At 41.5% G+C, this 27,740-nt stretch overlaps 5 protein-coding genes and 1 long non-coding RNA gene across 7 annotated transcripts; 2 read left to right on the top strand and 4 right to left on the bottom strand.

The window, feature by feature from the left end:
- Positions 1 to 1,125: 1,125 nt before the first annotated feature.
- Positions 1,126 to 6,062, bottom strand: LOC136439092 (uncharacterized). Its single transcript, XM_066434263.1, has 2 exons — positions 5,964 to 6,062; positions 1,126 to 4,967 (listed from the first exon to the last, which is right to left on the bottom strand). Exon 2 carries the CDS (start codon positions 4,959 to 4,961, stop codon positions 1,881 to 1,883), a length of 3,081 nt encoding a protein of 1,026 aa, XP_066290360.1. The 5' UTR covers positions 4,962 to 4,967; positions 5,964 to 6,062; the 3' UTR covers positions 1,126 to 1,880.
- An 895-nt stretch (positions 6,063 to 6,957) lies between these two features.
- Positions 6,958 to 9,869, bottom strand: LOC136438354 (probable serine/threonine-protein kinase drkA). The gene is made up of 8 exons (XM_066433121.1): positions 9,857 to 9,869; positions 9,227 to 9,395; positions 8,787 to 8,893; positions 8,322 to 8,542; positions 8,006 to 8,151; positions 7,770 to 7,849; positions 7,477 to 7,623; positions 6,958 to 7,170 (listed from the first exon to the last, which is right to left on the bottom strand). Exons 1-8 carry the CDS (start codon positions 9,867 to 9,869, stop codon positions 7,124 to 7,126), a joined length of 930 nt encoding a protein of 309 aa, XP_066289218.1. The 3' UTR covers positions 6,958 to 7,123.
- An 834-nt stretch (positions 9,870 to 10,703) lies between these two features.
- On the bottom strand, positions 10,704 to 16,362 carry LOC136439087 (mixed lineage kinase domain-like protein). The gene is made up of 8 exons (XM_066434259.1): positions 16,233 to 16,362; positions 15,481 to 15,652; positions 14,913 to 15,019; positions 14,176 to 14,396; positions 13,815 to 13,957; positions 13,542 to 13,591; positions 13,228 to 13,377; positions 10,704 to 11,475 (listed from the first exon to the last, which is right to left on the bottom strand). Exons 1-8 carry the CDS (start codon positions 16,240 to 16,242, stop codon positions 11,426 to 11,428), a joined length of 903 nt encoding a protein of 300 aa, XP_066290356.1. The 5' UTR covers positions 16,243 to 16,362; the 3' UTR covers positions 10,704 to 11,425.
- Positions 16,363 to 16,409: 47 nt separating this feature from the next.
- LOC136439088 (charged multivesicular body protein 4b-like) lies at positions 16,410 to 20,566 on the top strand. Of its 2 annotated transcripts, none has more exons than XM_066434260.1 (4): positions 16,410 to 16,705; positions 17,654 to 17,831; positions 19,702 to 19,816; positions 20,390 to 20,566. In XM_066434260.1, the coding sequence occupies exons 1-4, from the start codon at positions 16,525 to 16,527 to the stop codon at positions 20,549 to 20,551; spliced, it is 636 nt and encodes a 211-aa protein (XP_066290357.1). In that variant the 5' UTR covers positions 16,410 to 16,524; the 3' UTR covers positions 20,552 to 20,566. The 2 variants fall into 2 exon arrangements, with proteins under 2 accessions (XP_066290357.1, XP_066290358.1); XM_066434261.1 differs by lacking the exon at positions 19,702 to 19,816 and adding an exon at positions 19,295 to 19,409.
- Positions 20,567 to 20,599: 33 nt separating this feature from the next.
- LOC136439090 (uncharacterized) lies at positions 20,600 to 23,067 on the top strand. The gene is made up of 2 exons (XR_010756485.1): positions 20,600 to 20,684; positions 21,081 to 23,067. It is a non-coding gene; the product is annotated as an uncharacterized lncRNA (long non-coding RNA).
- A 317-nt stretch (positions 23,068 to 23,384) lies between these two features.
- On the bottom strand, positions 23,385 to 26,518 carry LOC136439086 (testis-specific serine/threonine-protein kinase 4-like). Its single transcript, XM_066434258.1, has 4 exons — positions 26,104 to 26,518; positions 25,274 to 25,703; positions 24,888 to 25,057; positions 23,385 to 23,524 (listed from the first exon to the last, which is right to left on the bottom strand). The coding sequence occupies exons 1-4, from the start codon at positions 26,406 to 26,408 to the stop codon at positions 23,470 to 23,472; spliced, it is 960 nt and encodes a 319-aa protein (XP_066290355.1). The 5' UTR covers positions 26,409 to 26,518; the 3' UTR covers positions 23,385 to 23,469.
- Positions 26,519 to 27,740: the final 1,222 nt, after the last annotated feature.

Here is a 27,740-nt window from a genome sequence, read left to right as displayed (position 1 = left end):
GAGGCCGCAAACGGTGAAGCGCCCCCCTGCGGGGGCAAGGGCATTGGATGTACCTCTGCCTTAATGGTGCTGAATGATATTTATCCCTGTCCTTGGTGCTGAATGATGTTTACACTGACATTTCTATCCCTGTCCTTGAATGATGTCCACACTGCCATTACTGTCCCTGTCCTTGGTGCTGAATGATATTCACTCTGATGTTACTACCCCCGTCCCTGAATGATGTTCATACTGCCATTACTATCCTGGTTTCTTGGTGCTGAATGATGTTCACACTGCCATTACTATCTCTTTCTCCGAATGTTCACACTGACATCACCATCCCTATCTTTGGTACTGAATGATGTTCACATTGACATCATTATTCCTTTGTTCATTCTGACATGGCATTTGCATGATAATGATATCAAGAAAATAGCAATTCCTTCATACTGAAAATTTCATATTTCTGATTTGTAGGATAGAAATTATTGTTTTACTTTTAGCCAGGCCTCTAAGTGGGCTCTAGCTTGGTATTCCAACCTATCGAAACTGCCTGGTCTCTTTTGCAAATAGAAATAGGCTATAATACGTTTGGACACCAAGTGGGTTCGGGCCCATTATCATAGCTGTTGAATATCAGAAAAGATAATCATGATGATGACATTTAGAAATCATTAAGAATTTTCTTCTTTGGGCCTAACCATTGCATGATTTCAGGAAGTCCAGTGTACCAACTTGATGGAGTTTTCAGAAATTAATCCATAACAATCTACAGCTGTGTGTATTGGGTTGTTGAACTGTACATTTCAATCCCCTGTAGGGTGGCAGTTTTAGAGCACCTAGATTTGTGCATGGTACTTTAAATGCATCTAAGTTTGGGTGGTTTTTATTTCGCAGTAGGGAAAAATGGAGTGTTCGCGGCAGTTTTTAGTTCACTTTTGAAACAATAGTAGCGTTACAGTCATGGGTTGGCAGAAAGTTTTGCGGTGGTTTTAAGTTCGGCTTGAAGAGTTCATTGCAAAAACCACAAACATAAACCACCGCAAACATTTCTGCATTTGCAGTAATTGATCATGATAATGGCATAACTTTGTCTGTGGAGTTAAATGTAATGAGACATTAAGGAACAAAGATGTCACATGGTTAAAGAAGTGTAAATATATATTTCACTTGGTCCACAACAACATTTACTGGTACTGCAACAAGTATTGGTGCTGTCTAGTACTATTGTGCTACCAGTGTGGCTATAAAAAAAGCCCCATACATTCTTCATCTCTCTAACATAACAAAAACAACATTTCCCCTGAAGTTTAACAGGAATATATATGTACTATGTTCTATTTGGGAACTGATAATGCTATCGCAGCTTCAACAGAGAACATAACCTTTGTACAGAACACAGAAAAATCATAACTATATGTCATGTTTCACTATATACATATCTACACCTGCTGGACTCGTTATAACCAAAAACTTTGCAAACAAGATGTTCAGGTCAGATATATGATGCAACATGTTTTAACAGCAAAACAAAGAGCAATTTCAGCATTAAGTATCAATCTAGCCCTAATCCAACTGTGCACTGCACCCTTCAGATACTGTCTCTATTTCATAGAAGGTACAATGTGAAAGTAGGGGTACAAAGCAGTACAGTTCCATATCATTATCACCTACAGTGGTTGCTGGGTCCTACTTGACTCATCCTCCCTATCCTTCTATCAAGATTTCTAAGGCACTTGTCCTTGTTACAAAAAGAGTGGGGCAGGAGAAGTAAGGTACATCTGCTTTGTTTTTGCATTACACTTGCTGGCCAGCAGTATGTATTTTTTGTTCTGGTCCCAAACTTGAAATTTCTTAGGACTGGTCTACTGAGGTTTGGCCAGTCTGCAACGGTTTAGCTAGACCAGTGTCCCCCTTATGGTAACGCTGCGTCGGCTTAACACCTCCTTCTGTAGCGTCGCCAGCTCTTGCCTTGTTATCAACAGCTCCCTTGGCCGGGACTTTACACGGTCTAACTTCTCCTGTGCTGCTGCTAGTTCTGCCTTTGTTTCCCGCAGCCTCTCCCTCAGAGTCTGGATTGTTTTGTGGCATTTCTCCTGATTTCTTTGCACCCTTTTCTCTCTCAGCTGTTGCTCCAGAGTCCGTCTTGGAGTGAACTCGGAACTCGTGGTTGAAGTGATCGTACCCTTAGCTTTGTGATCGTTTAACCAATTCAATACAGCTTCAAGGTCATTGTTTTTCTTCCTACACATGTGGCACACATTCTTGGCATCAACGTGATCACTATTTGTACCTTTCATTTTCCACACTTTGTAGTAATTAGTAGTAAACAACACACACTGCTCACTTCTTACGCTTGTCAGTTCACCAAGGCTTTCCACTTTGACATCAGCTACAACTGTACGATCCATCACCTCGCTAAACCTATCATAGTCACAGCCAATACACACAAAACCATCTTGGACAAACTGGAGAACTGTTCTTAGCTGTGAGAGGTTAGACACAGTCGACGTCAAATCACCCCACAGTTTCCGTGTACAGGTCTGCCCTCTGACCTTCAGCACCCATGTCATGTCTTGATGGATGTGTATAGTTTTCTGTAGTACTGGAGATGACGAGTCAGTGGGGGAGAGGAAGTGGATCATCGCTTTTGACTCTGAACACGTTAGATGACAGTGGGTCCACTGGTCCCTTAGTTTATCCTTCCACACTTCTTGTAGAGACTTTAGGTTGAGTCCTGCGTTCGAGGGACAAAGTGAAGCCTGCTGAACTCTGTTTTCCTCACAGATGTTGGCAGCAGTGTCACGGATACCCTGCATATCGATGCCATCTGCCCCACTCAACAGAAGATGGAGATTGCGACCTTGTTTCTCCACCAAGTCCTGTACTTCTGACAAAAAGTGCTCCCATCTGAAGTTGCCTTTGTACCTCCCCACTGGCTGATGTCCCAGTGACAGGTAGGTCTTGATTCCCTCTGCACTGTATTTACTTGCAGCAGACACGCGATTTGCAGCTGTTGCTACTGAGGTGAATCCTCCATCGTTCCCTGCCTGTGTGGTGAAACATTCCAGTTTTGCAGCCTTCTTTCCTCCTGGATGCTTTCCTCTAACTAACAACAGCCCATACAGCACTAGCTCCTCAGGTGAGAGTGACTCCCCCTCTTTGAACCACATGTCCTCTGCAGAGATAGATGGCCGAGAACATGAACTTGGAGAAGCTTTTGACAGAGAATGGCTAGCGTAAGAATGATCAGGATCAGCATTTCTTTGATCCATTTCACATTCCTCAATCTGTACCCTGTTGACCAGCTGAATGTCACTGGCATTTTTCTCTTTTTCTTTCACTGACTCAGCTGTATTTCCTGATTGATCCATTGATTCAGCGCCTTGGCTGTCCTGTGGGAGGTTGTCACTGGCATTGTTCTCTTTTTCCTTCATTGATTTAGCTGTATGTTGTAATTGATCCATTGAGTCAGTGCCTTGACTGTCATGCAAGGGCTTGTCCCTGGCATTTTTCTCTTTTTCTTTCAATGACTCAGCTGTATGTTCTGGTTTCTTTGTTACGTCAGTGTCACAGCTGTCCTGCAAGGGTTTGGCTTTCTTCTTGCGTCCTCGTTTCACTATAGATGGCTGAAAGTACATCTCTACATCAATTGCCTTGTCCTCTTTCATCCTGATGTGCCTCATGATCTTGGTCATCCTCCATCCAGACCTCCCTGGAAGCGAGTAGGAGTAGGTTGCCAGAGAAATCCTTGTAAAACTACTACTAGTCTGCTGTTCCTTTAGCTCTTTGATTTCAGGGACTGTTTCAGCAAGGCTCTGAAGCCATTTCATTCTGCTGTCAAATATGATGTTAGTGTGACAATCTTTGATCTTTCCGCCTGTTAAAAGTACAAACTTGCGTTCAGGTACTGAGGGTTTGAAGCTCAGATAAAACTCTCGGCCAACCAACGGCGGGCACACCTCTGCAAGTTCTTCAAAGAAGTTGCTAAATACTTTCTTCTGAACCATCCTTTGCTCTTTATCCTTCCTTGACTCAGCTGTATCTTCTGCTTTCTTCATTGAGCCATCGTCACAGCTTTTCTTTGGGGGCTTGGCTTTCTTCCTGGGTCCAGGTTTCGTCTTTGTACAAGGCTGAAAGAACATGTCTGCGTCAATCATTTTGTCTCCATTTATCTTGATGTGCCTCATGATCTTGGTCATCTTCCATCCACGCCTCCCTGGAAGCGTGTATGAGAACTTTGCCAGAGACGTTTTAGCAAAATCAGCTTGACCCTGCCGCAGCGCTTTGATTTCAGGGACCGTATCAACAAGGGTCTTGAGCCACTTTCCTCTGGTGAAAAATATAGTGTCAGTGGGGCAATCTTTAATCTTTCCTCCTGACAGAAGTACAAACTTGCGTTCAGGTACTCGTTTGAAGCTCAGATAAAACTCCCTTCCAACCAACTCTGGGCACGCATTTGCAAGGTCTTGAAAGAAGTTGCTAAAGAACCTTCTCTCTTTTCCCTTCAATGACTGAGCAGTATGTTCTGTTTGCTTCAATGATTTATCATTACGACCTTCCTGTGAGGAGTTAGCTTTCTTCATGTGTCCAAATCTCAAAGGCTGAAAGAACATTTCTGCGTCAATCGTTTTGTCCTCATTGATCCTGATATACCTCATGATCTTTTCCAGCTTCCATCCAGACTTCCCTGGAAGTGTGTAGGTGAAGTTTGCCAGAGAAATCCTTGTAAACCTACTAGTAGTCTGCTGTTCCTGTAGCTCTTTCATTTCAGGGACTGTTTCAGCAAGGCTCTGAAGCCATTTCATTCTGCTGTCAAATATGATGTCAGTGTGGCAGTCTTTGATCTCCCCTCCTGACAAGAGTACAAACTTGCGTTCAGGTATTGAAGGTCTTAAGTTCAAATAAAGCTCTCGGCCGACCATCTGTGGGCATGTCTCTGCAAGGTCTTTAAAGAATCTGTGTTTTCTACCAGCCATTTTGTTCTGAAAAACATCCCAATACGATACATCAATGTATGCCTTGCATACAATATCACCAGTGCTAGTATACATATCATTCATATTGTATCAAACTTCAATCTATCTCAGAGTCCGATCAACTGAGAATGACCTTAATTTAATTTCGTGGTAGGGAGAAAATGAAGCATTTGCAGCTAAAAAAAAAGTAGAACTACAGTCACATAATGGAAACACAAGTTCACAATGAAGAGGTCACTGCAAAAACTACACACATAAAACCTTGCAAACATTTCCACTTTTAAAGCATAATAACCCAACACACTTATTGAGAAGTGTAGGGGTGACCCGGTGTGCCTGGCCAAAAACGCGAGCCGTAGCAAAGCTACATTGCACTACCACTAGCTACTTGAAAAAGGATCATGCTTCACCTCAAATGAGGATGCTTTGAAACGAAAACGAAAGCATAATAACTTGTTGTTATTTTACTAATTCAAGTTCAAGGAATGATTTATTCATAGTCTTCAAAAATGACTTTTTCTCTCATACTGATACACAAAACATCACAAAACATCACAAATGCCTTTCAGTTTGAAAGGGCTCAATAGTTTGCCCATACATATAATCTTTTTCACTACCCTCTGATAACGTTAACCCTCATAATTTTTTCAGCTACGAATTTTACAATATTCTGATCTCAGTGCTCAGGAAAACCAGGGCAATCATTTTCAGCTTATTTCAAACAGAAGATAACAGCCAACGACAATAAGCATTAGCTACAATTATGCAGGACAACTCAAATGACGACTTATATGCTGTTAAACGTGAAAAAAAATCTAACTTGCCTGTAATGTTATAGCACCCCTCCCCCTTCTTCTATAAACACATAGTTTTCGCCACTATAGCACGAAGTACCGGGGCGAATTGCTCTCTAGAAAAGCTTTGGATTATCTTGCAAGTATCATCAGCATAACAGAAACACTTCGGTATCTAAATCTAAGCCTTAAATTATATATTTCGCACCTTATTGCCTGCGTTTCTTCACCACATACAAGAGAAGATGGATTTTTTGCTCTCCGTAGTTACTGCCGCAAAACGGCGCGCGGAGGATCTTGGGAAGTGCACTGTCAATCAACCTGTGACCTCGCTGTTCGAGTAGAAGTGAGGAGGATCTTAGAAGTGAGGAGGTTTCCTTGGTAGAACTGAGGATGGTACTTTAGATTACGCCTCGAATGAACCTATCATAACGTACTAAAAAAATAATCCGTTTGAATATACAGTTTTAGCTGAATGTGGAACGGAGACTATATCTACCACCAGCCTGACACCTGTTTGATTACCGTGTGACTGTCACTTAATTTCAAACTTATGATGAACGTTTCACATGTTATGAATATTGAAGCATGATTGTAGGAGATTCCAGTGACTTTGACGATTCTTCTGTTAGCATCTAGTAGGTAATCGTTTCGTTTTCCACTGGTAAGTTGCGTGTTGTGTAAGTTACTAGTTCTTGGTATGGTGGAGAAGGGGGCTAGCTAGTGTCGTGACGAGACCATATCACCAATGAAAGGCAATTCATGAATTGCCCTTAGATGAATGGCATTCAAGGATGATGTATTGGCTTAAGTACGAGGCCTTGGAACTTTTTTCTATGTCATTTGCCTTTATCCGTCATTCTTGTTATCATTGTAATGAATTTACACGATACCGATATTTCCGTGGCACTTTATTTACACACATACCAATGTACGTCTATCAGAAATATTGTTGCAAATCAACTATTGGGAAGACGCAGCTATACAATACACATTATATAAACTAACTCTCAGATAAGATGTCAACAGGATGACCACATGGTTACAGCGGTGTTACAGCAAACGTGCACAGGTGGCCAGCTCTCTCTACATAATGGTCCGGCCTAGCCAACGGTGACTACCTTTTGGTGACGGTCACCTACATAATTTTGCCATTGACGCAAGCCTAGCATTAAGAACCCTGTCTATAATGACCACCTGTCCACATAAACCAGATTTTATTGGTCTCTGACCCTCTTTTCATCGGAGTGGTCTTCTATGGCAGTTTTGCCTGTGCTCGGACTGTACTATTTACAGCTGCCAACGTGACGTCAAGCGTTACCCCCCCCCCCCCCCACTCATGCATGCCCCTTTCAAGAAATCCTTTCATCACGATGGACAGTTCAGCAGGGCATTTTCCAGCAGTTTGACCACCTCTGCACATGAAACAAGGACGAGGGAATATTATTAACAAATGATTCTGAAAATGAGTTTACGAAAGCGGAATTTGGAAAAATTGAAATGCCGAATATCACGTAACACACTTTATATTATGTCTATGTTTTTTACAGAAAAAATGTTACTGTTGATCTCATAACACCTGAAAACACAAAATAATTAAACTACTTCGTGTCATTTTTCCGCGCGACCATATTTGTGTTTGTAAGCCGTGTTGCACGGAGAATGCCATGTGCATGATTTTTCTGTAAAAAGATGCTGCCGTAAAAGAGAAAACTCTTTACCGAGCATTGTCGGCCGTCTTCCTTCTTCAAAATTCCTACATCTTTCTATAATGGCGGCGAGAGACTTGTTGCAGTCGGAAGGTACGTCCTCTTTCCTTCTCTCCTCCAGGACGAACTTGTGGATCTGGTTTTCCTCGTATCTTATAGCTAAAAGTATAAAAGAAGACAGGTGACATAAGTGGATTCTATAACTTATGGCTACTTAGTTTCAGACAACCAAGGGAAGAATACAAAGCATATTTATGCATTACCTCGTGTGCAAGATATATGTAGAAAAATGATGGTAAGCATACCTTCGTGTGCCAGCTTCCTGCTTGCTATCTCCCATAGAACAATGCCGAAACTGGAAAACGCAACAACAGACACATGAGATCTATGTCACAATAAGACATTAAGGCAGATTATCGACGTCGCAGAGTTCGGGGTAAATGACTGCAGATAAAGAATTGTAGAAGGGGACAAAACATCAGAGGAATCAAAGACGCTAACTTAATAAAAACAACAACTCTTGCAATATGACAGAACTTACCTAAACACCTCAGCGGCCTGAGTCTGCCCTGCGTTGATATCTTGAAGATTCTCCGGAGCAACGTAAGCAACTGTACTTTTTCCTCGGCGGATTTTGGAGTATCTCTTGACAGACGACTTTGTCTTTGTGGCGCAGAAGTCTGAAACCTGTGAGAACGTCCAATATGGTGTGCGTCAGTCGTTATAATATTTGATAGATACCGTACAGCACTGGCTAAGTAGCTAAAGTGCAGGAAAACGCGACTTTTAATAGGAATGTACGAATGACATGGAAACGACTTTGCCGTGCAATGTAGTATAATCAGCAATAAACATACCTTAACTCGCATGTTGGCATCAAGGAGATATGTTGAGGTTGTCAAGTTCCCGTGAACTCTCTGTGGACAGTTACTCAGCGTTGGGCAATGGATGGCACGGAGACCTCTGGCGGCATCTGTGCTGAGCTGCAGCAGCTGTGGCCATGCCAAGGGCGTATTGCTGCGGAGAAGGTCGAGAAGTGATCCTCTCGGCATGTACTCCATAACAAGGATGTAGTTTGCTGTGTGAAGACATACAGAGCTATATTTAGACGAGCAACGTCACTCATCACTAGCCTGGGTGCCATCCTATTTCTACCGGGGCTCCTACATTCGCTACCGTACTGAAAAAATAGGTAGAAATAGGCACCCAGGCTAACTCATCACATGTTGTTTTCTCTTCACAGCGTGCCACTGTAAACGAGGTACATCGTGATAGCAGCAGCATATATCATGTAGTTTTATTGACATCTTTCTGTTACCTACCGGGCTCTAAACACACGCCGATCAGCCGAACGACGTGCTCCGCCTGTATCTGCTGCATGACCGCCGCTTCTTCCAGTACACTCTCCCGCAGGACCCTCGCCGGCTCACTGTACATCAGGTCACAAACAATTAATGCACGGTGAGCTGGTTGCATCATATTGCCATGAAAAACAGTCTAATGTATGCCGCAATATCTACACATAACTCTAAGTATTTATACCCGCGACTGCTGAGGTATGATAGTTGGAAAGAGATGCCAGTGGATTGAGTTTGGAATGGGCAAGAGCCAGCCTTTCACCACAAAGACTTAGAGTCGACGTCGTTCAACTCAAAATAGCAGAACCGCACTGTACTAATAAATGACGTACAAAAACACGTACAAATAGCTTCAAGGTGCGTCAAAATAAACCAAACCTAGAATGTGAATCTACTAGACTTACGGGAGTCCCCATGGGTAGTCTTCAAACCCCAGCTTCTTGACAGCCACCTGTGCACCATTGTAGTTAGCCAGGTACACGGTCCCGAACGTGCCCTTCCCGATCTCTTCCTTCATACTTATGCCTGCGTTGTTGATATAGGTAACGTCGTCTTTGGGTGCGCAGACGGGACCTTAAAACCAACGGTTACTGCATCGTTATTACCCAAATACTTGACTCAACAACGACTAAGACAGTTTAAGAAAAGCTGGATCTTAAGAAAGTTCAACCCGACACGGTACGAATGTACAGTATTTTGAATTCAGGCATGCTAGGTGAGAAAAAATGCCGAGAGTCAAATATACATCACATCAATCTATTTGACATGCACACTGGCTTAGTAGGGAAATACGACAGTCACCAGTTACAAGACAGTAAAGTACTAGTATCTTGACGTATTATTTCACAATTGGAACGATTATACATAATCAACAGTATATCTGTGAATGGTAAGATTGTTTGCTCTGATCATATCGACTGGAAAGTGAAAGAAATAATTTAGACTAGCCTGTTGTTCGAACTGAAATAAGGTACTGCTTACAACTTGATAAAACCTCCTTGTTTAACCACGATACACCTGTTCCCAGCACTTACCCCCCGTGGCCATTTTCTTCTGTGTAGTAACCACCAGTAGCGTGAGGCTGCTGTACCAGTTGAATAGAAGCACAAGCTAGTTACTTCTGTCACGACCCTATGCATCTGGTCTCGTCCGGACGCTAGCGTCCAAACCCGGAAGAAACTTTGGGTTTACCTGGGCTGGTCGTCCCGCAAAGGATGTTGGGAAATACTCTTTGCAAACTCCACTCACTAGCACTAACGTTATGCGTAACGTTACATCCATCCTTGGTTACATGTAACGTTACGTTGACAACTTGACATTATTGAAACTCTGTCTCAAAAATGATTCTATTTAATAAGAAATACTTCTTTTTGAATTTTTTTGTTTACGTTGAGGGCAAAACATTTTCAGAAGTGCATCATCAATTACCATTAGTTACCATACTCTCCAAATCTGGGGGGGGGGTCATTTTAATGTGCCAAAGAAACAGTAAAGCATTGTGAAAACTTTCAATATATATGCATGGCAAGACATTGGATATCGTAGTCTATCTGAAATCATACTGATGATATTTTGGACTCAAAATGTTTTAATAAAACTCAAGGCAGTGTACATGCTTGCAATGGTGGACTTTTATTTCATTCAGACTGGGAAGCACCCCCAAGGGAGCTGAACTTTATATATGTATGACGAAAACCCTTGCTTGGTTCTTAAGGACTGAACAATCGGTATGAACAGTTGTTTCAAAATCTATTCTTTTCAGATCACTCTTTACTCAGTTTATCATATCTCAAAGCTACAAAGCTATATCTTATATTCATAACTTCAAAGAATGTGTATTTTCTCTAGGGGCAAGGAAGGAATCACACATTTTGACACAAATTTCACATTGTCTCTCTTTTCAGGCGTTTATTGCTTATATAGAGTTGAGAAGTCATAGATGTTCACAATATAGAGTGTCATTGTAGAGGACTGACTATGAAGGACATGGGTGGGGACAAATTAAGATCAAGCAGAGCACTATCACAAACAATAAAATACAAATATGGAAATCCAATTTGTTTATGTATGCTACTAAATCATACTGATGGCCCAACAATTAGTAACATTAACTACATGTAAAATATTGTGAACAAACATCTCCACCCACCATTCTCAATGATCTATGTCTTACACTATATGCAATTGTACAAGATTCATGATGACAAACTTATAGATATGTGGGCTTGAACAGTTATATATATATGTAATGTTATATATGTATATATATAAAACCATTCATATTTAGATGCCACACTTTGATATGCTGGTAATATCCCATGGCAAATCACAAATATAACTGCTATCAGAATGCAGTTTATATAGGGAATGTAACAGATGAGAATGCTTTTTTGTATGTACGATCTGCAATAGTAAACAAATAGTACACTTCTATTTACAACATAAAACTTTCAGAAAGTTATCATGCACTCCTAACTATTTACAGTGTACACCTTTAAAACATTATCATTGAGTTCTGTAAGTTTCCTAATGATCTTCTAGTATAGATGACGAAGTCTGCTTCATTACTGGAATTTTCGATTGTCCCTGGCAAAATGAAGTTGTTAAGAAGAAGAACAAGTCCCACTGAGAGCCTCCAAGACTGTCACTACAGCTGCAAAACAAACAAAAAACACACTCTCAGAATAATGTAGTCTTTTATAGCATCTCATCTCTGGCTCACATAATATTGTTTCCCAACACAGAATAACCTTCAGGTCAATACATCATCTTTGATTTGGCAAAGTTTTGCGATAGCAGAAAACAGGTATTATAAAATGTTCTTGTTGAACTGAATTGCCAAATTGCCAGAAATAGTGCTGGATGTTAGTTAGGGAGATTGAAAACCATTGGTGCAGGCCAATAAAATGATTGCGGAGACGTGAAGAAGTACAAGTACAGTCAAACCTGCCTAGGCGACCACCTTTTCAACGCGACCACCTGGCCATGGCGACCGCTTTTTCTCGGTCCCGAAAATTTTCCCCATAGGCACAAGTATTAAGCTGCCTGCCCAAGGCGACCACCTGTCCAACGCGTCCGCGACCGCCACGAATTGGGAGCGCACAGAGCACAATCCCTGCCCATGGCGGCCGCCTAATTTTCAAGCTTGTGGTGACATCGGATCATTTTGCTGTCGGATTTCACGGAAATGTTTTCAAGACTTTGAAGGATAAAATAAGGACAAAAATATATGGAATAGTAATGTTATAGCATCGATTCCTCCATGAAGTGTTTTAATAAAACGTTCCCCCTATAAACACTGTAAAGACAAATGTTTGTGATATTGTTGTGCCTATCGTAATCTTATAGTTTACCGCAAACTCAAGCAAGTTCAGTTTAAAATCAATTTTCAAAACGAATACGTAGTGCATGGCGTCAAAAAGTCAGATTTCACAGAAATTACTATCTATATCTTGTATTTGCAACAAAAATGTGTCTGTGTCTTACTAAATTCCACCGAAAAATGACTTCGCGGCGGGCAAAACATCGGGCGAGAAATGTTGTTCCTCGGTCCCGACGCCATCTTGGATTTGGCATGGCCCGGATTTGGCATACCGCTGACCTTTCTAAAACACGATGTTTTTGTGTATGAACATTTACGAATACTCTAGTTATTGACGAAAATTAATATTATTTTTTCTTTTTATTTCCATGAATCTTACAAACCTTTATTGGACGCTGGGCGTTCTGCTACACTGACTTACCTTTTGATGCGGTCGCATAGAGCTTGGCGGCGCGGCGCGACGAAATCACCGTTCCGTTTTCATCTTTAGTTGTCAGATCGAAAACTTTTTGACCCTTTTATCCAGCGATCGGCGCCCCAAAAAAGGCTGGGGCCAGCAGGTGTTTTCTAGGGATTTGTCTTAGGCCTTAAAACTTCGATGATGTGCGTGTGTGTGTACTATTTAATCTAACGTGTGAATGCGGGATGGTGCTGCGATCATCGAGGCAACCATTGTTTTGTAGTCAAAATTATTACGAAAATGTGTACACGATGTAGCGGTGTACAATTATTACAATGGGAACGGAAAATGTAATTTTTGTAGCCTCTTTATGTCAATGAGAAATTGAACCTGGTGGGGCTCATGCTGTCTAAATTCACATAATTTTCCATCCATCTACGTAGTACACTGTATTTGACCTCGAGCTAGAAACATGTGAGTGGAATCCTCTTCATGGCGACCACCTGTCCATCGCGACCGTTTTTGCTCGGTCCGCCGGGTGGTCGCCTTGGGCAGGTTTGACTGTAATTAAGATCTTGTTGGCACTACTAGCAAAATCTTAATTACTTCTAAGATGTTGATACTTCATGTGATACTTCAATCCCTTACACTACTGTAGACATCATTATCTTCAGTATATTTACCTGTCATCTGTGGTCTATCCCTCACTTCACGGCTTCTACATTTGTCTATGATGTCTTTCAGCTGAGGACTGCAGTCAGCTGGCAAGTCTTCCCTTCCTCCTTCCTCCAACACAAATCTGCGGATTGCTGACTCATCAACTCCTCGTCTTTCTATTGAGGGAAAAAATAGAAAGGCAAGTTATTGACATTTTGAAAACTTCCCGTGTTCCTAATGTTACACAAAAAAAATTAAAAGAATCCTGATGATATTTCAGGTTGAAGCATGAACTTAAATTACCATATTACTAAGTAGAATGTTGCAGTAAAGTTCCTACCTTGATGTGCTATTCTCTGGGATACTATCTCCCACATGATGACACCAAAACTGTAGTTGGTATAAATAATTTATGTTAGATTTAGAACTGAAACTTGCTATAGACTATCGTGTACAAATACAAAATTGATGCCAAACAGCAACAATAGGGCAGTAAAACCTACTCCTAATGTGTGTTTTTTTCCAGATTTTCTTATCCTTAAAGGCTTAGGTGATTCTGATCAGTCCATCTTTATTGCTTACTGTTTGTACAAGCACTTTCCTAATGACATACCTGTACACTTCTGAGGAATAATCAGGAGCTTCATGGATCTTCTGCAGATGTTCTGGTGCCAGGTAGGCGACAGTGCTCCTGCGGCCGCGCCGACCTTTTCTCTTGATAGATGACCTTGTCTTGGTTGTGCAGAAGTCAGACAGCTACAGATGTGTAAAACAAAGACGTCTTTTTTAAAATCAATATCCCTATAGATAGGTTGTAATGTCATACTCTCTTAAGAAAGGTGTTGGGGGATGACTGTGTGAAAACATTTAAGCATACATGAACAAATGTATTTGGGCCATGCACACATATCCATGGAAGATACGTCTTTGTTGTATAAAGCCCCCTATTTGGGATAATTGAATACAGCACAAACCTTGACCCTGAGATCGTTGTTGACAAGGAAAGCGTCGGAGCTGAGATGACCGTGTAGGCGGGCTGGGTAGCCGCCGTGAGGATGGTGGATGGTCCTGAGACCGCGGGCAGCATCCAAACACATCAGGAGACGTTCTGGCCAGGACAGCGGCCTGTCTAAAGTCTGCAGGACATGTGGAAGGGTTCCTCTAGGCATGTACTCCATGACTATGGAATAATGTCCTGAGTGGGAAAATAAAGTGAAATGCAAGTTGTCAACAGAAAACTTTGAAGAGTGTTAAGGAGGTAGCTTCCCAGAGTGTGAGAGAGTGTGAGAAACCAGCAAAACATAAGCTGTGTGAAATGCACGTTTCTACCAGGATACAGAAGATTCCTTTAAAAACAAGCTATCTGCCACCAAAAAATCAAGACCATAGCACGTCCAGGTCAAGAGATACAAAAATTGAATTTCTGCTGCAGTACCAAGGTCACATACCAGGGGGCCCAAAATCGACCTTGAATTTCGGCTTCACAGCACCTGCCCACATACCAAATATCATCGTAATCCATCCAGAGGTTCTTGAGTTATGCTGACTACAATAGTCCGGAAACACAAACACAAACACACACACACACAAACACACCAATAACAATATCTCCATTTTTCATGGAGATAATTATGAAAAGTTCCCATTCAAAAATGGATGGACAATAGAGAGGTTCTTACAAACATGGAGATTTAAGTATATATATATGTACCTTTGTCCATGCACACTCCCTTCAGTTTCACCACATTTTCTGTCTGTATCTGCAGCATGACATGTGCCTCCTCTGTCAGGTTCTTAGCCAGAAGAATGGAAGGTTCACTGCAATTTCAATACAGATATACCAAAAGGGTCATATATCAATCTGGAAACAATGTGGGTTTACAACATTCACCACTATGCCATGACTATTACTCTTATATACTTCTCATTTGTTTTCACCATGAAAAAAATTTGTTTCCCACATCACAAGAGTAGCAGAACTGATGACAGCATGTTGGAGATCAAAATTACATATTTCCAAGCCATTTCAAAAGAGTTAAAGACGCTCTTTTTAATTCTGTGCACAATTCAGTTCCTCCTTTGTTGTTCACAGAAAAGCATCAAATCTCTCATACTTGCTAACATCGTAAATTCTCTATGGATTAGATGATGGATGAGTGCATCTATGGGAAGAAAGAAAGTCTATGGAGAAAAGTAACATTATAAATAATAATGCCAGCAAGAAGGTTTTCTTAAATCACAATATTCCAGGTGGCATAAGGGTATGATTATATTGTTACCCAAGATCTACAGGATATTCCTCGAAGCCTAACACCTTGACTGCAACCGTCTCGTTCCCTCTAAGCGTCCCGATGTGCACAGTACCAAAGGTTCCCTCTCCAATCTTCTCGTTTAGTTTGATATCTGACCAGAGGACATAGGGAAGGTCCTGGACTGGCTGGACTGGCTGAGCTGGAGGAAACAAGTTCATGGAATTATAGAAAGTGAATCTTGAAAACCAAATGCAAATAAACTTAATAGCTGATGTAAAGTTGTACTAGATCAATCTGATAAGGGCTAGAGAGGTACAGTAGTGTGTTAAACTGTTATATAAAATGGGTTGAACAATTATGATTCATATATTTATCAAAACGTCAGTAAGTGCATTGTCTATATAAACTGAGGTGTTTTCAAATTTAAAGTTCTTCAACTTTTCATTTCTGCATAACGCTACACTAGGGCTAACGTTAGGGAAATTATCCACTGTAAATTAGCACTTTATCTCACTTCACTTTATTTGTTTAAGCTGGAAAGGTACACTCAGGTCACTATGCAGTGTGACTACATACGGCTAGAGCAATCTGGAAATGGGTAACAAATTGTGAGAGAGTGGTTAATCCATGAGGTATGAACATCTGAATAGAAGTTATCAAATTTTCATGACTTCTTGGATCACCTGGCTCTGAGGCAAATGAGATTTCAACGATTTCACGTATGATATACTTCATAAAAAGTCTGATCAAACAATAAAACAGTAATATACGCAGCTTACCTTGAGCCATTCCTGTGTTATGTGGCTTGAAGAGAAATCATTAGCACGATATTAACAGAAGAATGAAGATCAGCTGATGAGTCAAAAACTTTCCCAAGTCAAACCCGGAAGTGACTCATCGGCACGCAAAGCATCATGGGGATTAAATACACTGTGCGCATGCGCTATACCCTGATGATGCCATCGACTATTTTTTGCTGAAGACTCAGCTGGACAATCTTCCTCGAGTTTTACTCTAGATTTAACCGTTTCTACCCATTCTAAGGACGTTTTCACACACAAGACAAGCAACATGAGTCTCATAGCGAAGATGTTTGGCGGTGGCAAGAAGCAGGCCCAGCCGACGCCGGGAGAAGCCATCCAGAAGTTGAGGGAGACCGAGGAGATGTTAGAAAAGAAATCGGAATTTTTGGAGTCCAAGGTGCAAAAGGAGTTAGCGACAGCAAAAAAGAACGGCACAAAGAACAAGAGAGGTAATATGTTATGTTTTATTATTTATTATATAGACTGCTATGGGTTTTAATCTCTGCACTGATGTCTTTCAAACAGTCCTGATCGTGAATTAATGCCTACTTTACTTGTTGTTTTGGTCTTGGCTACAGACAGGATTTAGGAGTGGTTCCCGGTCGTCTAACACTAGTAACAGATACATCAACATTCGTCCAGTAAACAATGACATAATCGTATCTTTCTCACTCGATTCAGGCTCATAATTTGTTACTTTTTCAAATGATTAAAGATACTTCTAACGCAGCTACCCAATACGTGTGTCAAAAACACGGAAGTAAAGCAGATCCACTGTTGACTTCTTTGTTGTTATGAGGAACAAACCCTGCATTCCATGGTGACTTTTAGGGTCACATTCATGAAGATGTACAGGATTTATAATGAACATATCTCTAGATTGAGCCTTTAAGTTACAGTCAGGTCACGTCCAACCAGACGTCATATGGATTTTAGCGTGTCCTGATGAGGAATCTGTAGTCTGTCGCCCCTCCCACTGCGGTGTTTGAGTTGGGTGAACCCTTGGTTCAACATCACATGATGGGGACTAATAATGACGTATGTGTCGATGGGTAGACTAGTCATGGGGGGGGGGGGGACTTCCGTGATGGAAAGAAGTTTTTCATTATTGATCAAGCTTCATCATCTGTGAAAAAAATGGTTATTTGTGTAATTCAAATCAACTGGCCATTAATAACAATGCCTTTTTGTGCCACCACTTTCACTCTTAGACTCTATCTTTATCTGAAAAGACTCGCATACTAGTAACTTATAGTAGTAACTGATAAACAGATGGAATACATCATGAAGTACTCTATGCGAGCTGCTGGGCCTTGGTTAGTGTGTGCTGAGACAGACCCTACTCTTTTCGAGATCATCACAATCCACACTGAATCGAAATACTGTCCTCGTTCTAGTTGCTCTGCAGGCCCTGAAGAGGAAGAAGCGTTATGAGAAGCAGTTGACTCAGATTGATGGCACACTGTCAACCATCGAGTTCCAGAGGGAAGCACTGGAGAATGCCAACACCAACACAGAAGTGCTGAAGACAATGGGCTATGCAGCAAAGGCTCTTAAAGCAGCTCACCAACACTTGTGAGTCCATGCAATCAGCAACAGTTAACAGTCCTAACAGTAATATACAGTTTCTGTGTGACATTTAACATTACATTTTATGATGAAAGGATAGATGAAATATTGCTGGTAGCTTTGTCTATACTTGTAGCTCTTTAAATTTGCACATTTCTTGTCATGCAAATATTATTGATATTTCACTTACAGTTTTTAGACCTGTACTATCATTCAATCTTTAATCAAGACAGTAGTACTTAAGAACTTTGTGACACTGTCAGTTAGCCTGGATGCCATTTTAGTTTATTTTCCACAACTTCCATACTCCTTGTTTACGCAAACGGGGCCCATGACTATTGGAGCGATGGAAAACTAACTAGAATGGCATCCAGGCTAACTGTGACTGCCTTACAGTAACCTGTTAAAGGTTTTCTTTGTCACTCACCTGTTAAGGTTTTTGAGCATGAGGTAGTCAAAACAAATATTAAGTAGCTTTATTGGGTGGCTTAGCACCTTTTTTTCTAGCCTGTAGTTGTAGTTTCCTAGATCTCGCATGCTCTGTAGTTTGTATTTGGTTACCAACAAGAGCATTTTCCTATGGGTTACCACTGTAACCAGCAACAGTGGTGTACAGTATAGTACTTCTCCTGTGCAATGTCCGAAGCCCTAAGCTCAATGCAAGCTCAACACCATCACCTCTGCCCTGTCATCTGCTGCCTCTCCCTCTGTGTTTGTGGATGTCTCAACATTGCCATGATTATGATTGTGATGTCACTCATCATTATTGCTTTTGTGCATGTCTGTCTGATGCTTTCCTTTGTGGTGTGTGGGGCAAAATTAGCTGACAATTTCTCCTGCAAGGTTAACATATCATTTAACATCTTTCAATTTTTGGGGTAAAATATTACTGGTAGATCAAATGGTGGCCAAAAAAATCAATAATACCAATATCATCTGATGTCCCAAGACATATCTATCAGAAGTGTCAGTGGTGGTGGTACATGTATATAATCTCAATTGCCTGCTGAAGATGATTGTGCAATAATACTAATCATGATAGTTATCAGCACACAAAGAATTTGAATATTGATTTCAAATTCATTGATTTACTAACAAAAAACCTTGGGAAACAACAACTGTTGTTGTATAACTAGATATATTAATGGCCATTAAGCATGTCATACTAACCAAAATAAATGTCAACAGATTCTTGTAAGTATTTTAATGCAACAGCAGTGTAAGGCATACTAATAATGTATTATTGCTCCACCAATCTTTGGCCAAATACATGTGATCACAACCCCATGTTTGTCATACATATCCCACCAATGTATCCTGTCAATCTGCTCATCATTCATGTTTGTGTCCCCCTCCCTTTCCATCCATCCATCCATCCATCCTCCATGAACTGTCACCCCCTCCCCCTCTTCCCTACCAACCCATGGTCCTGTGTTGCTTCGACCTCTGACCCCTGCACCCACCCACAGGGATGTGGACCAGGTCGACGACCTGATGGCAGACATACAGGAGCAGCAGGACATTGCACAGGAGATCTCTGACGCCATCTCCAAACCTGTAGGCTTTGGGGAGGATGTTGATGAGGTGAGGCAGTGTTGTAGACATGTGCTCCCTGTGAAAACGTGGAAGGTGGCTGCTCAAAAGCATTTCAGGACATCTCAATACATGTATGTCAGCCCAAACCCCGAAGTTAGTACTGCTCTTTGCAAAGACATGTCACATGTTTATCAGACGTTCACAGTGTACAAAAAGATATGACTCCAATCTGACATGTCCTGAATGTTTGGATACTGCCTTCCGTGTTAAATGGGGACACATACTTGCAAGAGGCAGGGTAGTTAGATGGCCATGTGCCATTTTTTCTTCTTCCTAACAGAGACATAGATCAGGTGGACGACCTCATGGCAGATATCCAGGAACAGCAAGATCTGGCTCAGGAAATCTCCGACGCAATCTCAAAACCGGTGGGATTTGGGGAAGATATAGATGAGGTGAGGTGCACCATCTTAACCAGAAGCACTGCTGCAAAGCCTGCAATCCATGTGCGATATCTGTGCAAGGGCAACCAACAGCAATCACAGGACATTAACATGCATCTACTTTTGATTCACTCCAGTACTACCGTGCCAATGAGTCTTGTGTCAGCCGTACTCTATTTGGATATGAATGTAACTTTGCTTGCTTAATTTGCATCACAAATTGTTAACTGCCATATCAATTCTAGAATTTGCACATACAGTTTTGTCTGCTTTTGTCTGCTGCAGAAACACACATGAGTGTTCCTAATATTCATGTACAGCATTGTAGAGGCAACATGCAGAACTGATTCATGGAAGACTTCAAACACATTTCTACATACACCGACACAGATAAACACACACATACACCATGTGTGAACAGTGTGATATCTTTTATTTGCATTTGCTTTTCCAAAATCAAGAAAATTTTAGTACTGCTGTATAATGAGATCAGAGCAATAAACTTGGTCCAAACCACCCTTCCGTTTAGAATGATAAAGCTTGAGAGAAAATTAGAGCATTTTGAAAAATGTCTGTGTTCTTTAGGATGACCTGTTGGCAGAACTAGAGGAGCTAGAACAGGAGGAGCTAGATGAGAAACTCCTGGACATCAACGCACCAACAGAAGAACTACCCTCCGTGCCTGGTCACAAGATCCCTGCAGGTCAGCAAACAAACTGTTCCCCTTTCCCCTTCTGTGCCAGATAGTTTAGACAGATTAGATACAAGTAGTACCTATCATTGACACCTGAAAGCCTAGATGAGCTAGATGAGAAACTCCTGGACATCAACGCACCAACAGAAGAACTACCCTCCGTGCCTGGTCACAAGATCCCTGCAGGTCAGCAAACAAACTGTTCCCCTTTCCCCTTCTGTGCCAGATAGTTTAGACAGATTAGATACAAGTAGTACCTATCATTGACACCTGAAAGCCTGTCACACAGAATGAAAATTGATCGGCTGACAAGTCTGTGAGGTCCAAATTACATTTTCTGTAGTAATACACCTGGTGTTCTCTCGATCATCACACAGTTTCTAGGGATTGGCTGATGTTAGCAGAGCCCCATTGAATATGACAGGGTACATTTTTAGGCTACAAATGCATGCAACGTTCTGTCAATTTTGAAATCAGGTAACCTTCTGGCCAAAGCTTGTTGACTGTATGACAGGGACTTGAAGCAACATGTAATAAATGTAATGATTGCTGGCTCACTGTTGTATTTTGTCCACTTTGCAGCACAAGCAGCAGTTGCCGATGATGATGACGAGATGAAGGAGCTGGCGGCATGGGCCTCATGAGCACCTACAAACATACCCCCTGCCCCATGTCACAACCCTCATGAAGTGTTGAGGAAAGTTGATACCAGAAACTCTACTGGTGTTAGCTTAAGCATACAGTAACATACTAAAGGAAGCCCCTTGTGATGAAGATTTAATGATACCCAAAACATACTACTTGAGTAGTTTGAAGCTCTCTCGTATTTGAGTAAAATCCTTGTCATTTTCAAGGGGTGATTTTTATTCGTTGACGGTAGGATCTAAAATGAGCTGTACTTACTATTGTAGGGAAATTTTTATGACTTCTATGTTAGTACTGTCATTGTATCATGGACTTGGACAGTACTACTCTCAACTTTGTCTTTATTGGTTAACAAATGGATTTGGCTTTATCAGGTACTGGTCCAGTTTCTTATATCAACTCCTCTTCCCTACTGTCATGTTTATCTAAATGAACTGTATGATGACAAACTGCAACACAAGAATCATCGTCGTCAAATTGCCTTCAACCTCATGCGATTCGTCTTCAGTTGAGTTGAGCATAATGTGTAATTTTTTAGCTCTGATACCATTGAAGCATTTTTTTCTTCAATGTTTCAGAATCTTGTTGTTCATTGTGATTCATGGTGGTAGGTACTGTAAATATGATATAATACATGGATACTGTCAACTTAGAAGTGTCTGTACCAGGCCTTTGGCTTCTATGATTTACATTGTATGATGCATTGACATGGGTAGGGGTTAGACAGAATGTTGGGCTCATGTAATCTACTACTGAAAACAATATGTATTATTATGCACTGCATTTCTATCAGATTTGCATTAAAATGCCTTTCTTACAACATAGTATCACTATGTTGGTTTTGGTGGCTTCTGAACTTCAGCATGCAACAAATGGTGTAGATAAGGACGATGAACACAGCATAGAGAACATGTAGATGTGTGATTTAAGTATAGTGTATTTGGGCATGTATACTTTCTTGCTGCTTGCTTTGTAAGCTATTGACTGACTTTCTTGGTGTTTTTGATAGTGGTGTATTATTGAAGATAATAGATGATGACACAAAGATTACAACAAAGAAATTTTGTAAAGATAAGCCAAGAACATTATGTACATTTTACATATGTAGACACAGTGTGATTCTGAAAATACATCAAAATCAACATGTTGACTTCCGTGGTTGTAACTATGGTTGTATAGTCAAAATGTACAAAATGCCACTCACCATAGTCATTGATTACCTCTTAGGTTGCAAGCGCTGGTAAAACTTTTGTTTTATGTCCTTCTATTTAAACTAGATGCTACACGTTCACACAGTTTGGTAACTGTCTGTCTAGAGTGAAGGAAAATGTGGCTCACGAGTCACAACCTTCTTATCATTAACCTGGCCGACGTTTCAGTCAGTCCTCAACTACATGTACATTGTACCTCCCTCTGTTTGTCTGTCTAGTGCTGGAAAGTCTGTCTTTTTGCATTAAAGGCATGCATTGAGCTATTTTCTCTTCTAAAGTTTGGCCGATCGCAAAATTGTAGCTTTCAAACAAAAACAGATGTTTTTATTGGCAATGAATAAACAAATGTAGGTACGAAAAAAGGTATAGAAAGGCAACCTGTGGCAACTATTAGAGGAAAATGAAACTTGTCTTCAACTCGAGTATACTGGGGCTCGTGCATGAATACTGTACTGGGGTGGACTGATGTAGAGTGGAATAACCGGTTGTCCTTTGTCAGTGTTAAATATTGACTATTGGGCTGTACTCTCCTGAGTCAAAAGCCTTCTTAAGAAAGATTTCTTAATTTTGTTTTAGGTTTGGATACCTCATATCTGTGCTCGAAAAGGTAGGTGTAAATACTGAACACTATGTATGTTTTGAAGTAATTAGACTACTTTCATTGAACATTCTTTTCGTGGCTGGTAGCAATAAAAGTATTATCCGGTATTTGATTACCCTGTGTCCTGTCAGTATAGGATGAATGTTGACTTTTGATTGTGTCACCTAAGACCAGACGAAAACATTGTGGTACCCTTGAAGTATACGCTAGCATTTGTAGTTTGTATGGCAAGGCGTAAAGACAAATTTACCCGGAAAAGTGCCTGCTAGAAGTTTCTATATTTGTCCCCATTCCTACAAAATGGAGGTCCCTTGATGTCGTACCCAAGGACTTGTTATAATACAGTGTGTCCTGTGTGTACAAGTTGCATGTAATATTACAATACCAGACTTTCAAACGTAACTCACAAAGTAGGCTCTGGTTGCGGTCTGCAGTGCTCAACTATCTTTTATTCGTTGTTTTTACCTTGGGCTATTTCCATCGTTGATTCAGTTTTATTTTTCAGAAGAATCTGCTACACTTTGATTGCTTCTGCGGTCCCTCCTTTGCCACTTTCTGCTTTGCTTGCCCTGGTGAGAGAAAAGAAATCGACGTCCAGAATGCATTGATTTTCAAATGACTTACAGTGATCCAAGAGAACATTCTACGAAACATCAATCCTTCTGATAAACCAAATGTGAAAGGATACGGAACTAGATAATATTGTAGTTCGGGTAGGGTATCAGCAGCATATTTCTTTAGTGGCCCTATTGGATATACATAATTGTTTTTTGCAGTGATGAAATACCCTCATTATGATGGACTGTTATGTCTGGCCGGCACGATATTTTGAATGGGGGGGCGAGATAAGTTGAGATGAAATCTCACTAAGACGAGCGCCGAAGGCGCGAGGCGTCGCGCCGAAGGTGCGACAATACTAGGGGGGTCCGGGGGTATGCTCCCCCGGGAAATTTTGAAATCTAGACCCTCTGAAATGCTATTTCCTGCATTCTGAGAGGCAAATTTTGTTGGAAGAGTAAGCTAAGTTTAATGACATCGTTATTTGTTAAAAAAAATGCTGAAGGGTTTCAGCTTGATTTGTGGGGAACGTCGCCCTCCCGACATAGCACGACATGCTCCCACAGGAAAATTTAGAATTCTTGACCCATTGAAACGCTATTTCCTGAACTCTGAGGGGCAAATTTTGATGGTAAAGTAATCTAAGTTTAATGACATTTTTCAGCCTGAGTTTTGTTGGACGACGCACACCCGACATATGATTTTTTCCGCCGGAGCGCGACATTGAAAACTTTGAAATTTTGACCGATTGAAACGCTGTTTCCTGAATTTTGAGGGGCAAATTTTGCTGACAAAGTAAGCTAAAAAGGTTGATGACATCTCTATATGTGAAAAAATACAGACGGGTTTCAGCTTGAGTTTTGGGGTGCGACGGCCTCGAGCCCTCCCGACATATTTTTCGCCGGCGGCAACGTTCTCCTCCCGGAAAATTTTGAAATCTTGAATGCTTTTTCCTGAGAGGCAACTTTTGCTGATAGATTGAACAAATACAGAAGGGTTTCAGCATGAGCTTTGGAGGGCGACGCTGTCCCGACATATACGCCGGCGGCGCAACAATCCTAGTGCGCAGCAATCCTAGTGTGCTAACGTACGTCGGAGAAAATTGTGAAATCTTGACCCGCTGAAACGCTATTTCCTGCATTTTGAGAGACAAATTTTGTTGTTAGAGTACGCTAAGTTAAGAAAATCTCTGTTAGTGAAAAGATTCATAAGGGTTTCAGCTTGATTTTTGGGGGGGCGACGCCCCCCCAACATATTTTTCGGGGGGGCAGCCGCCCCCCTTGCCCCCCCTGTGCCGCCGCCACTGCTGGGCGAACAATAGTTAAAGAGAAGGGAGGGGTTTGTGCTAGTGCTACTTGGCGCTTTTGGTGTTACCTGCGGTTGTTGGCTAGGTGCGTGGGCGCCACCCTGCGGCACCAGCCTGTTCTGCGGATCCCGTCGATGTACAGACGACGTTTAGCGCTGGACAGGATCTTGTTGATCATCGTTTTGCAGTCTTCCGACACGGAGTGTTTCGCGTTGGGAAAGACGACTGGATTTTGGACCTTAAAAAACAATACATATTAGCTTTAAATTCCTGATGAACACGAGAGACGTTCCATCTGCAAGTACACATGTACTATTTTCGGTTCAGTGTGTCACTATTTGTGTGAGCCTCAAAGTAAACTGAAATCATCATTGATAGCACGAGCTTTGCAGTCAGTGCCTATTCTTCCAAACGCATACTGCTGGTACAAACAGAAGAAAGGACACTGACAAACCTGATGTAGAAGAGTTCTGTGATTGGAGTCGTCGTAGGGAAGCCTCCCGTACATCATAGTGAACAGGACCACGCCCAGGCTCCAGACGTCGGCCACGAACGGATCGTACGGCACGCCCTTCAGGATCTCTGGCGGCGCGTACGCGTAGCTCCCGCAGTACGTCTCACTCAGCTTGGCCCGCCCGTCCACGGCCTCCAGGTCCCCCCGAGCGAATCCGAAGTCCGTGATCTTGATGTGGTCCTTACCGTCTAAGAGGATGTTCTCGCATTTGAGGTCTCGGTGGGCCACACCCTTGCGGTGGCAGTAGTCTAACCCGTCCAGTAGTTGGTGGAACCAGAGGCCGGCCTGAGGCTCAGGGATGAAGGATTTGGACTTGATGCGGTCCAGAAGGTCACCGTTTTCTGCCACCTCCATCACCAGGTAGACACGGCTGGTCAAGAAGGACATTTTAGAGTTGACGTTATGTGTCCCACAATATATAATCAATATGTATCCGTTCTGAATCTAGTGAAACGTTCTGCATGAAGGAGAGGAAGTAAGAAATCAAAGTAGACAGGTAATCAAGTGTGAGGCAATTGGTAAGTAATTTTGATACTGCGCATAATAGACGTACATACGTACAGTCTTTGAAAGTAGAGAATAAATCAAAAGAAACTGAAACCTGTTTTAACAAATATAATATATATATACAACATGTATACAAACATCTTGGGAGACTCGGTCGGTGCCCTGACTGCAAATCCTTTTAGCCCAAGGTTGCAAAATTTTATGCATTTGGCACAGCACGCCACAATGTATACATGTATGTCGCAACCTATCTTTGCTCTCACCTCGTGGTCTCGATCGACTGTAGGAAACAGATCAGGCTGCGATGTTTCAAAATCTTGATGACGTCGATTTCTCTCGGTAAGAACTTTTGGATGTAGTCGTTAGGAGCCCGTTTCTTGGAGACAATCTTGATCGCCACCTTGCACTTGTGTCTGTTGGAGTAGGCGGCCTTGACCGCTGCGTACGAACCGTGACCCAGAGTGGGCCCCAGGAGGAAGCCATGGGACTCCAGTACCGTCACCTGCCGGCTGGTGGTGCTCTTTGCTCTTTCTGGATGATTTTTCTCAGCTTCATCCGAATTCGGCATCGTATAATCTTTGTTTAGTCACAAACTCGCCACTTATCTCTTCGAAATGTCTGCGCGGACGACCTGTTGTCCAGGTCGATTTTCAAGAACCTTGGAAACCATATTGTGACGGCAGACATGATTCTGAAAGATGTTCCAGAACGCCGGCGAGATAGAAAACCATCCAGCTACATCGGCTATTTCGCAGGGAAGTGTATATATGTTTGGAAAAAGGAGTGGTAGGAATTCGAGAGGATATTTCAGAAAATACTGTGGTCATGTTTTTGCATTGTAGATAGCTCTTGTGCTCAATCGGAAAGAAGTGCAGCTTTCTCCGGAACTGCAGGCCTGTTTCAGTGGCAGACTTTGAAACACGTTATTGTATGCTAATTATGCAAATTAGGACGATACGATACTTGATGAATGAAATTTATGTTTCGATTGTGCTTAAGTGCAGGAACTTCATACTCATTACATATGTAACCTGGTTCAATATAAATAAAACAAATCATGACCTAATTTGACAGTAAAGTCAACTACGTGATAATTCAATTAAGATATTTGAACACTACTGTGTACTAAGACAACATTGGGAATAAGGACTATATAACTTTATAATCAACAATTCAGGTTACAAATTGAGAGGTCAGATATAGTAAGTTAAAAGGCATTTAAAATCTAGTAGACATCGGAGCCATATCGGCCAGGTACAGATGTCGATTGCACGATCAGTGATTTATCATACGTGTCATATAGGGAACAGCACTATCTGTCTGTATCTATATAGCCGGTATAACCGCCATTAGGCGTAACACACCAGCTATATTCATGTATCGTTCAGTTCTACAGTACAAGTCCAGGTTATTTGAGAAACGAGTCTGTCTGCCACTGATACAATGTCTATTAGGCGGCAAAAGGTGACGGTCAATGATTGATTCGATGTTTAAAGAGAGTTTGCAAACTTCAAAGTCAGGTTCTCACGCCGCAGGTGGAGAGAGGATAGGCCGAACTGAGAGTAGGCTTCAGCATAGAATACCATCAGTCATATGCATAGATTTTGTAAATTTTTACATCATTTGCATAATCAAAGAGGAAATACTACAATAGCTTCCTAAAGAAGGAAATATGCAACATATGGAAAGAGGTAATAATGAATGCATAGAAAATATGCTAGTAAGAGAATTCTTCGCATGCATCATTTGTATGGGAAATGAGACAAAATTACTTGGCGAAGGTATGGGGTCGTGGAACTCTAGTAACTGTATATAGATTTATGGCAGTTTTTTTATCATAAAAGGAATAATGACCACGTCAGCGCACATCCCATGACCCCCAGATCCCATATGCGTTTGT

The sequence above is a fragment of the Branchiostoma lanceolatum genome, chromosome 7 (genome assembly GCF_035083965.1).
Source record: "Branchiostoma lanceolatum isolate klBraLanc5 chromosome 7, klBraLanc5.hap2, whole genome shotgun sequence".
In the NCBI taxonomy this organism is placed as follows: domain Eukaryota; kingdom Metazoa; phylum Chordata; class Leptocardii; order Amphioxiformes; family Branchiostomatidae; genus Branchiostoma; species Branchiostoma lanceolatum.
This window is presented reverse-complemented; position numbering and strand designations above follow the sequence as displayed.

Excerpts from the sequence above, each read along its gene's own strand:
- LOC136439087 (XM_066434259.1), bottom strand. Across the intron at positions 14,397-14,912 it reads GGGAGTGTGCATGGACAAAG|GACATTATTCCATAGTCATG; the intron begins GTACATATATAT and ends TTTCCCACTCAG. Across the intron at positions 13,378-13,541 it reads CCAGAGAATAGCACATCAAG|AAAGACGAGGAGTTGATGAG; the intron begins GTAGGAACTTTA and ends TTCCCTCAATAG.
- LOC136439086 (XM_066434258.1), bottom strand. The coding sequence starts at position 26,408 with ATGCCGAATTCGGATGAAGCTGAGAAAAATCATCCAGAAAGAGCAAAG. Across the intron at positions 25,704-26,103 it reads CAGTCGATCGAGACCACGAG|CCGTGTCTACCTGGTGATGG; the intron begins GTGAGAGCAAAG and ends CTTCTTGACCAG. Across the intron at positions 23,525-24,887 it reads CACCTAGCCAACAACCGCAG|GGCAAGCAAAGCAGAAAGTG; the intron begins GTAACACCAAAA and ends TTCTCTCACCAG.
- LOC136438354 (XM_066433121.1), bottom strand. Across the intron at positions 8,152-8,321 it reads ATGCCAACATGCGAGTTAAG|GTTTCAGACTTCTGCGCCAC; the intron begins GTATGTTTATTG and ends ACGTTCTCACAG. Across the intron at positions 7,171-7,476 it reads AAGACGGCCGACAATGCTCG|AGGTGGTCAAACTGCTGGAA; the intron begins GTAAAGAGTTTT and ends TTTCATGTGCAG.
- LOC136439092 (XM_066434263.1), bottom strand. The coding sequence starts at position 4,961 with ATGGCTGGTAGAAAACACAGATTCTTTAAAGACCTTGCAGAGACATGC.
- LOC136439088 (XM_066434260.1), top strand. The coding sequence starts at position 16,525 with ATGAGTCTCATAGCGAAGATGTTTGGCGGTGGCAAGAAGCAGGCCCAG. Across the intron at positions 16,706-17,653 it reads CGGCACAAAGAACAAGAGAG|TTGCTCTGCAGGCCCTGAAG; the intron begins GTAATATGTTAT and ends TCCTCGTTCTAG. Across the intron at positions 17,832-19,701 it reads AAAGCAGCTCACCAACACTT|AGACATAGATCAGGTGGACG; the intron begins GTGAGTCCATGC and ends TCTTCCTAACAG.